This window comes from Xenia sp. Carnegie-2017, unplaced genomic scaffold (assembly GCF_021976095.1).
Source record: "Xenia sp. Carnegie-2017 unplaced genomic scaffold, XeniaSp_v1 HiC_scaffold_22, whole genome shotgun sequence".
Lineage (NCBI taxonomy): Eukaryota > Metazoa > Cnidaria > Anthozoa > Malacalcyonacea > Xeniidae > Xenia > Xenia sp. Carnegie-2017.
Genome location: NW_025813485.1, coordinates 514,391 through 524,805, shown reverse-complemented (window position 1 = coordinate 524,805; position 10,415 = coordinate 514,391). Strand labels below are relative to the sequence as shown.

Below are 10,415 nucleotides of genomic sequence, written 5' to 3'. Positions count from 1 at the left end.
AATCAATCAGATGGTGAAATAATTGTTTCAACAGTATATTATGGATTTCACTACAAACAAAAAATACGTTATTGGAATGTCATATAACATTTATACATGAAGGTATGACTTTAACGTCGCCACTAGACAATATTGAACGTCTAAGTAAAGGATCACAGTATGCGCAATAGGCCGACTGGCCATAAATCATCATGACACATGAGTAATGACAAACTAGTAAGAGTAATTGAAGTCAATGACACAGGCGGTAAAGGGACTTTCACAACTTCATCCATGTGGGATCTACAATGTAAGAAAATAAAGAGCAAGTATATACAGAATGGGCAAATTACAATATTTTTTATGTTTGACTATCCAAATGGTAGAATATTCACCAACATTCCAATTTGCAGGAGTAGCTTTAGTGAGTTTGAAAATTGAACGATGCAATAAGAATTTTCAAACGATCAAAGGCTTAACATCGTGGTCAAAGCATTTTACAATGAAAACTTTCGTGTTAAAAATAAGGACTACAAATAAGACTAGTTGATTAATCCATGAAACTCATACTTTAGTACTTCGTCAGTAAAGACAGAATTTACAAAAGTTTAAGTGTTAATATTCCTTCATTGATGTCATGACTAATTTTTTTTATTGTGATTGGCTCTTTAGGAGCATGTCACCTTTCACAAAGACAATAAGTAATCCTTCAACGCGTTTAAATAATAAAAATTCATTAGAGTTTTTAGTAATCCTTCAACGCGTTTAAATAAATAAAAAAAATTCATTTGAATTTTCAGATTCTTTTACGTTTTAATGTCGTTATGCAAAGTAAAGATGCATGATGCGATAGGTTAAGTTTCATAAGATGATAATAAATTTAGAAACTAGACTTTAATTTTGTCGAAATATTCATTGAATCTTGCATCTTGAATCTTGAAGTGCGTTTTGGTTGACGTCACCAACGTCTTAACGCCCAAAACCATAATATTTGCGTTATTTAATTGGCTGAATAAATTTCATTAACTTTTTTTGTTTGTTAACAATACTTTTTTATTTAAAAAATTAGATTCGATAGACGTCCGATAATTTGTTCAAATACCAACAATGAATGTTAAACAATCATGTGGAAAAATACATATAACGACACGATGCCACCATACATAAATATCCTGTTCACTTCAAATATTTCCACTTATAAACCACGAGGTGTCATGGAAAGCAGATGTTCACAAGAGATAGAACAACACGACTATACCTATTGGTGACAAGTATAAAGATTTGTGATGGTGCAAAGCAAAATAAAGTTGTTTCAATCATAATGACGTGCTACCGAAAGACGTCTCATTTGAGAAAAAATTTGGTTGATAGAGTACCATGCGGAGAGGATAAACCATGTCGAGTGAGTCTAAAAAAGCTGTCAACGAAACCCACATGCGAATTTGGTACCTATCAACGCAAAGCTGCAGCGTCGTCAATCATAAAAAAGCCTTTTTCAATGGATATACCAGTATATCACAGTTGATGTGAAGACCTTTATGAAATGTTTTCCACACGTAATTGCTTCGATATCATGCATGAAAATAGATCCACGGCTGGAAACTAAAAATGTAAGTGACTACGCTAACGATAAATGATTATTTGCTTCTTGGTTCATCTCTATTGTTCTTCTTAAAATCTCAATGGTTTTTTATTAATGCTACTAATTTTTAATTTACTTTTTCAATGTCACATTAGTCATTACTGCTGCATATGTGCAATGATAAATATTGCCATCTGTGTCCACGCACTATGTGGTTGAGTGCATAGAGGTACAGTAGACTTGTAGACTTGCAATGAACGAAAGCCCTAATTGTCTTTTGCTCGAATTTCTTACAATATTCTTAGCAGTCGAAAAAACTCAAGGCAAACAGAACGCCTAAGCCCTCTCCTAACCTTAATATAGCAAGATATGAGTGCAAGATGCAATGAATATTTGGACAAAATTAAAGTCTAGTTTCTACTTTCATCATCGTCTCATGAATCACAACCTGCATCGTTCAATTTTCAAACTCACTAAAGCTACTCCTGCAATAATGGTGAATATTCTACCATTTGGATATTTAAACATAAAAAATATTGTAATTTGCTCATTCTGTATATACTTGTTCCTTATTTTCTTATATTGTAGATCCCACATGGATGGAGTTGTGAAAGTCCCTTTACCACCTGTGTCATTCACTTCAATTACTCTTACTAGTTTGTCATTACTCATGTGTCATGGTGATTCATGGCCAAGAATGTTTATTTGTAGTTTGGATTCTCTGTTGATGTCAGTTGTTTGTTCATATAATGATGATGGGCCCCATTGTTATATGAACCCACCTAAAGGTGGTCAGCTGATACTCACAGAAGATCAACTCTGCACTAAGCATTCTTTGAGTGATGATATAACTGGGGTATTGAAGTGGTCCCTTCTCCTTCGCTCGAAGTTACCATATGAGTGGAGTGCGGAGTGTAATCTATCGAAATGGTGATTCATGCATGTTATCAGCAGCTACTTACTGGTTAATGATCCCGGTAACTTCATATTGAATGGACATCGCAGACGGCATATGTGTGAGTGGACGATAAAAACGGACTATATTCTACGCATGTGGAAAACAAGCGAGTGGAAAAACACGACTCATGTCTGGTGGTTCGTAAGTTTAGTAGATAAGTGTTAAAATCAACTATGAGTAACTGCATGAGATAGTCGGCTAAAAAGGATCCTGATGGTCTATTTTTACAATTTGAACCATAATCATGAAAAACACCCAAATTGAAGACAAAATATCAATGGAAGAGTTTACTTGATGTGAGAAAATAGCTGGCTTTCACTCGCTATTTTTTACTAGTTTATTTAACGTTTATAAGGAAAATTGTAACATTTTATGTTAGAAATTCAATGAACCCCTCTAAGTAGGGTTCATTGAATTTCTAACATTTTATGTTACAATAAAAATTTAAGCGATATACACGTAAAAACTGCGCAATAAAGAAGAAAGAGAAAGAGACCGACTAAGTCGCCTGGATCAGGATTGACCAGGACAATGCTTGGAAATCAGGTATTAAAATTTTGTTTTTTTCAATATATTCAATTTCTTTTTTTGTTCATTCATTATGCTGACATTTATAACGTGTTTTTTGTAGAGTAGCTATGTCTGTAGGTCTATTAAGTGGGCAATGAATGACGACCAAGTCGCACAGAAGCACCAAGAAACAAGCGTCCTTATTGAAAGATTCACCCTTGCGCATTTTGCGTATAACGCATTTTCAATTTCAACAGTTAGAAAATTTCGTAAAACTAAATTTTCACAATTGTTAATTTTTCTGACAAAACACACGAGTGAAAGCCAGCTATTAATTAAGGTCTTAATAAAGCAACATAGAAATTTTGAATCGAATTACGTCAAAAATGATTTTTATGCAAGTCATGACGTCACTTTGGTCATTTCATTTTTCATTTTTATTGACAGATGAATGATCAGGTCGAACGTACTGAATGAATTTTTTCACATGATTTATGTATGTGCTGCTATTAGTTTTCATTTTTCGTCTATTTATTAAATTTTTGTAAACATTCTGCGCTCTTTCATTTTTTGTTCTCTACCAAAGTTTTCGTTTCTTTTGTTTAAACTCAAAATATTTGCTGATAGGGTAGTCAGCCAGCTTTGTCGCTCTGAAAATTTTACGCTGTACGAACAGACTACGCTGCATGTTAAAAGTAGATCATCGGGATCATTGAAAACAACAAAAATATGAAGCATTTTAAAAGTACAAAAATTTAAGAAAATTTTTCTAAATTTTTTGATCTTTTCTTTCATTGGAGGGTTTTTTACCGGATCCACCGGTTTTCCCTCCCATTTCGTTTTGTTTTGCGAAAAAAACAGTGTCCACATTTGGGGCCAAGCGATGTCATTTGTCATAACATTTACTGTAGCTATCATGAATATTCACGTTTTTTTTTCATTTCTTGGCTTTTGGGTATATCTCCCAAAACACTGCGTTTATTAAATACAATGGCATACATTTGAGAAAATAGGTACGCAATGCGTACATTTCGGTATAGCCTGCAAGTATAAAGCTACTGAATGAAGTAGATTTAATCAACATAGAGTAAAATAAAATTATATATTTAATAATATTTATGTAAAACTTTTTTAAGATTTGAAAATGCTCTTTAGTGTTACATTACCAAGTAGTTTCCTCACCCTGGAATCCGATACTACAAAGTAATTGCAACTGCTGGAATCTGATAATACAATTGTTCAAGATAAAAGGTAAAGAATTCCAGAATAACTCAAACACTCTCTTGTTTTGTGATGAAAAAAGCCTACACAGAATAAAGTCACTAAATTGCTTGATGCATCTCTGCAAAATGACAACGAGCAAGTAACGTTAGACCACTTGACCGAATTAATTACATCTGTGATCTCTTGGAAGTAATGTCATTGCATTTCTTCAGTTCACTACTGGAGTCAGTGTGGTTCTGCCAGAAATGAAGTTGAAAATCACATTCACCGACTTCAATGGTTTAGCCCGTCGACGTGGTGTGCATACTTGTGGTCCTTTACTTGAAGTTCCAAGCACCTATCAGTGCTGCAATGAACTAGTTGAAAAGTATTCATTCATTCTTTGCAAGAAAGCTTATGGACATTCAATATTGTCTGGTGGGGACGTTAAAGTCGTATCTTCACATTTAAATATTATATGACATTCCAATATTGTATTTTTTATTTGTGGTGAAATCCATAAATACATACTGTTGAAAAGAATTATTTCACTAGCGGATTGATTCATTAATTGTATTAACTGCAGAAACTATAAATACCTGGTTTTTTTTTGCGTCAACCATGTAGGATTTTCATCACTTCCTTGACAGTATTGTAATGCTTAACAGTGCTTGTAGTTTTGTTTTGATAATTCCTACAAAAGTAATATCGTATTGCTTCTTCGATCTTGAGAATGTAAGCTCGGAATATTAAATCGCTAGCAATTGTGATGTAAACTGTATACTTATTGTTTCGTCATTGTCAAAGTAAACAAACTTCTATTTGTGTTCGTGTACTACTATTTGTGTTCGTGTACTTCTATTTGTGTTCGTGTACTTCTATTTGTGTTCGTGTACTTCTATTTGTGTTCGTGTACTTCTATTTGTGTTCGTGTACTTCTATTTGTGTTCGTGTACTTCTATATGTGTTCGTGTACAATTGTTTGAGTTCGTGTATTTCTATTTGTGTTCGTCGTGTACTTTTGTTTGTGTTCGTGTACTTCTATATGTGTTCGTGTACAATTGTTTGAGTTCGTGTATTTCTATTTGTGTTCGTCGTGTACTTTTGTTTGTGTTCGTATACAATTGTTTGAGTTCGTGTATTATTGTGCTTGTAGGCCACCGAAGCTTATGTTTCCAATGCAACAAACCACAATACCTGTCAATGATCTCGCACATCTCGCGCGTGTTGACAGGATGCGTGTTTTCCCGCGCGTGGTCACTTACTACCATGGTTACTAATGACCAGTCCACTGAAAGAGACCACCGCTAGTCTCACTTGATGTCACATACTGGTTGCAAATTGTGTCGTAGACTTGTGGTACCATTGTTTGGTACTGTAGAGAGTCAACTGGACTCAACCACAACCCAACTAGGTTTAGATGGGGTTAAACAGAAAATATTTCAATTATCTATTTTGTTTTCTTCAGATATCCACGAAAACATTGAATGCAACATTCGATTTGCATTTAGTAGTGGGAAGTAGATTAAAAACATTTTATGACAATTTATTTATAATATAATTACATAAATTTCAAATTACAACATTAAATAATGTTCCAATCTCTGCAGTCAAGACGAACAATCTGATTTCAACAGAGGTCTTCATAAAAAATTGTAAATTTTTCATAACAATTATGCATTGATCTATACAATTACACAACTTGATTTTTCTTCCCCAATCTCACCAGCAATGCCTCCATTGTTAATTTCCTCAATGGCATTAACAACCTACAACACAAGTTGATTACTATGTATAAAATAGAGCAGTAGCTTTCTCAAAGAACGAACTATTAACAATAGTATACATATAAAATTGTATAAGAATAAAGAAAAACAGATGAATTGTATGTAATGCAAAGGGTAATCACAACAACAATAGATCTAACTGGAATTTTACCTCTTTGAAATCTGGGAAACTATTTTTTTCTAATTTTGAGTAAATTAACGAACCATTGACCATTATTTCAAACGAACCTTCAACAAGACAAGCATAATCTTGAATGCTTAATGTTAATCCACATTTCAAATCTTCAACAATTTAAAATCTTACTTGATCTTCCAACATGACCAGAAACTTGAGCATTACATGTTGCATTTTCAATCTTTTCCTTCAGATAGTTAAAACGAGGATAATACCCTCAAGCTCCACTGAAACGAAATAATGTCACATCACATAAACATCAAGATATTCAGGCTAAGCTGAAAAGGAGAAAAGACTTTAAGAAAACAAGGAGTTTTTATTTTAATACCATTATCTTACCAATATTCAATATCGACTTTCAAAGTCATAATTGCAGAAGCTTCAGAGATGATTTATAAACTTTTTTTGCAAAAACTGTAACGAAGAAAAGAAACATATATTTATATCACAACTATACTAAACTGGTTGCCATCCGTTAAATTACCATGGAGCACTTTGGCGCACACCAATAATAACATAGCCTCTTCTCCAAAACTACAAAACAAATTTTCGTTTTTTATCACTCTGTTCCTGAATGGATTCCTAAACTGAGGAAAGACGGTGGTACTAGGTACAGATTATTTCCACCAACAGAGCAGACATTCACGATCTTGCATGAACAAATCAACAAGAATACAAACCGACAAAACATGACCTGTTACTTCAGATTGATGGAAAATAGTTGAATTATTTCAAAATGGTGGCTAATATTCCAGTTTTATCTTTAACTTCTACAGTTAAATGGTTACAGCGGAGGATCTCCAAAAGGATTTTTTGCTTAAATAAAACAAACAGACAGTTTATATCAACTACAGGATATTTAATGAAAGATGACGTTAGTTTATCTCCTAAAAAGTTTAGTCTTGGATTTGAGGAATATCAACAACAAAGACGTAAAATGCGAAATCAGAAACGTATTTCAGGTATTCCATTTGGTGTTATTGGTTTAACTGCTTCCTCCATGGTTTCCGTAATGATGAATCCCAACATGTTTGATGCTACTGATCCAGAACAAATACAGCCAATATTGTAAGTGTATAAAGGTTATTTAAATAATTACAGTAATGTTGAGATTGTATTAGTAATAAATGGCTATAAAAGTATAAAGTACATTTTATATCAGGCTGTGATTTTTATGGTTTAAGCACAAACAGACATCGAGTTTTCCCATGAAGTTATTGAATTATTATCATTTGCAAAAGGTACACTCTTGTGTACAGAGTACATAAAGAAAAAATAAGGAAAACTGATGTCTAAATTGTTATATTGATTTTCATAATGAGATTCATTCAGAAATATGAACATTTATACATTTAACTTTAAAGTATACTTTTTTAGAGGCCTGGACCCTCTTGTGTTTTGTACAATATGTGGTGTGGCGAGCTCAGCAGCTGGATATATGATTGGTTGTACATTATATGGTGTTGTTTGGCAATGGATGAATAAAGATTTAGCCCAAAAATTATTAGAGGTAATGATAGTGGTAGTTATTATCTAACATATGTATGTAGTGTTGTACAATTCATTAAGGTTGAGATTGTGCATCATTAACCTTCAATATTATTAACAAAATATTGTCCTAAATTTCAAGTTATTTTTACTGTCATAAAGCATAATCTGTGTATAGTTTCTTTGTTGGGAACCCTAGCCTAGAAAATGTGGCAACATGTTTGGGAATGAATGAGAAACTACTGCGAACATTTCCAATTTCAATATTTGTTGTTGTTGCTTATAGCTTTTGGCAGTGAGCACTAACTTTCATGCCAGCAACGTAAGAGACTTCAAAATTTTAAAAAAGTAAAAAAAGAGTTTGCTGAAAGACATTTACTTATGAATGTTGTATCAGACTTTAGATAATGTTTTTAGTTCAAAGCACACTTCAAAATTACTTTTGCTATGCATTTAGTTGCTTTAAGCAGTTTCTTGCTACGTAAATGTTGCAGACTGATCGTTGTTTTCTTCATTACTATCAGATTATCAAGCCTTTAGCAAGGAAGCCAAATTTGCTTCATTTATACAGATAATAAGCTAAAATATTACATGACCAAAGCCATTGCCCAAATTGGCTTGTGGAAAGAGAAGTTGCAACTCTTTAAGGAAAAGTTTTCAAAAAGTGGACGAAATCTAGTTTAAATAATTCCCAGAATTTACGACTTGTTGGAGGAAAAAGCACCTTAAATGACAGCCTTAAATGACTGCATCGTCGTGTCCAGAATTTGAAGGATGAAGCTAATGGAGCTGGTGTTAATCAGATTGTTTTGAAGAATTGGAGAAAAGATTTGTTGACAAAAACATTTTGGTTTTCCATGATTTCACAACGTTCATGGATGAAAACTTTTCTGTGTCTTTAGCTGATTTATTCATTGAGACCACCAACCCGCACTTTGATATGACTGCATATAAACACTTGCTGGAGTAACAGAGAAAAAGAACAAGAACATCCAAAAGGTCTCCTGCAATTGCACGTCTGTCTATTTAGAGAAGTCGAACTTTCTTGCTGCACTTTAATTACGAAGAACGATCTTCAAGCATTGATAACACAAGGGTCTAAGCACAGCCTGATGATATTAGGAATTCCTTGTGATCAAGGCAACAAACTGTACTTGGATAATAATATAGTGAACATGTTTAATGTTTATTTTCCTTAGTGTAGAGTTTCTCTCTAAACATTAAACATTCAGATGGAATGACTACATGAAGTAATATTGTTTCCATAACAAACTATGTTCCTATAAATTCTCAATTCATGTTTAGACATTTGAAAACAGTAAAAAGAACAAAATAAATAGGTCTGCCATGACATTGTTGTTAAATGACAGTTTTTCTTCTTCTTTTTCTATAAAGAGAGAAACAGACTTCCTGCAAAGATTGGAAAAACACCGGACAGATGCATTTAGCAAGTTTGAAGATGATTTTTATGGAGAAAGTATTAAGACATTAAGTGATTATCGTCAGTGGGTTCGTCAGATGCAAAGAAAAAAACGTGATGAAGAAAAATTTGGTAAAACTATTGTTAACGCTAAAGACACAGAGGTGGCCTATTAAATATTTTTGATAAACGTAAATGATGGCAATGTACAATGTCCTTGAAGTAACATGATTTCATTTGTTTTGTATAAAACAAATTACGTTAATAAATGTCATATTGAGACAAATATAGTTTTGTTGTTGGTTTGATTTCCTCTGTTTTCACATATTTGACGACATGACAAGTCAATGTTTTCATCCCTGGTGTTTTTTATCGTTATTCATGATAAAGAAGTGTATTTTTCAATGCTTATTCATCACCTGTAATGTATTTTCATCTTATAATTAATTTATAAACATGTAGCTTTCACTTCATTGTTTAACATTCAGAAAAAAACTACTTTAGCATGATAAGAAATTTTGCAAGTTTTATTAACAACATTAACGACGCATACGTCGATAAGGACTTTAAGGAATTTTCCATGGATGATTATTGCTGTCGATGTGTCAATAATATGTTGTTCCATTGTCGTGATGAAGGACTCATGACAAGGGGGCACCCCATGTTTTCATAAAATCCGTTTTTCAAAATTACAACAGAAAAAAGTGAGACACAATAATTGAAATTGTCTGGTTAATATTGAAATTAATTTTCTTAGGTTAAACTAAGGGTATGAATATTTGTAGAATTGTAGCATACAAAACGTTGACATTAGTTAAAATGCCAATAAATCACCTGTAGAAGTACGTCTTTTTCAACCCCACCTGTAAAGTGTAGACTTTCTAATTACTGGAGATTTTCTACGTCCCTGTCATCTACCATCATTAATTTGTTCTGCTAGTTGTCATCTTTATGGCGAAATTTGTCCGCCAAAACCGTCTTACGTTTTTCTTGCTGAGAATGTAATGGATGGGTTTAACAACAGCTAGAAGTTCTTCTCTCACTGAGAAATAATGTAATGTAATAGCCTTCTGTTACAACCAACCAGTAACTGAGTACATACAGTTAACTGTCCACAATGACTTTTCAAGTTTTACTTCCTGATCAGATTGATTATTTTCCCCCCAATCAAGAACGGCTACAATCTAAAAGTTGAAACTAACTAAAGAGAGGCAGCACTTTCATTGCAATTAAACGTCTAGTTGTAAGAATTGCAATTGTACATATTCTGTGTAAGAATGAAACGTTTTGTCAGTTGAATCAACGAATGATCG

At 33.1% G+C, this 10,415-nt stretch overlaps 1 protein-coding gene and 2 long non-coding RNA genes across 3 annotated transcripts; 1 reads left to right on the top strand and 2 right to left on the bottom strand.

The window, feature by feature from the left end:
* Positions 1-5,757: 5,757 nt before the first annotated feature.
* On the bottom strand, positions 5,758-6,660 carry LOC124445971. Its single transcript, XR_006948307.1, has 4 exons — positions 6,534-6,660; positions 6,324-6,421; positions 6,171-6,247; positions 5,758-6,001 (listed from the first exon to the last, which is right to left on the bottom strand). It is a non-coding gene; the product is annotated as an uncharacterized LOC124445971 (long non-coding RNA).
* Positions 6,661-6,926: 266 nt separating this feature from the next.
* Positions 6,927-9,392, top strand: LOC124445969 (presequence translocated-associated motor subunit PAM17, mitochondrial-like). The gene is made up of 3 exons (XM_046996756.1): positions 6,927-7,262; positions 7,572-7,704; positions 9,078-9,392. Exons 1-3 carry the CDS (start codon positions 6,931-6,933, stop codon positions 9,276-9,278), a joined length of 666 nt encoding a protein of 221 aa, XP_046852712.1. The 5' UTR covers positions 6,927-6,930; the 3' UTR covers positions 9,279-9,392.
* On the bottom strand, positions 8,848-10,366 carry LOC124445972. The gene is made up of 2 exons (XR_006948308.1): positions 9,937-10,366; positions 8,848-9,069 (listed from the first exon to the last, which is right to left on the bottom strand). It is a non-coding gene; the product is annotated as an uncharacterized LOC124445972 (long non-coding RNA).
* Positions 10,367-10,415: the final 49 nt, after the last annotated feature.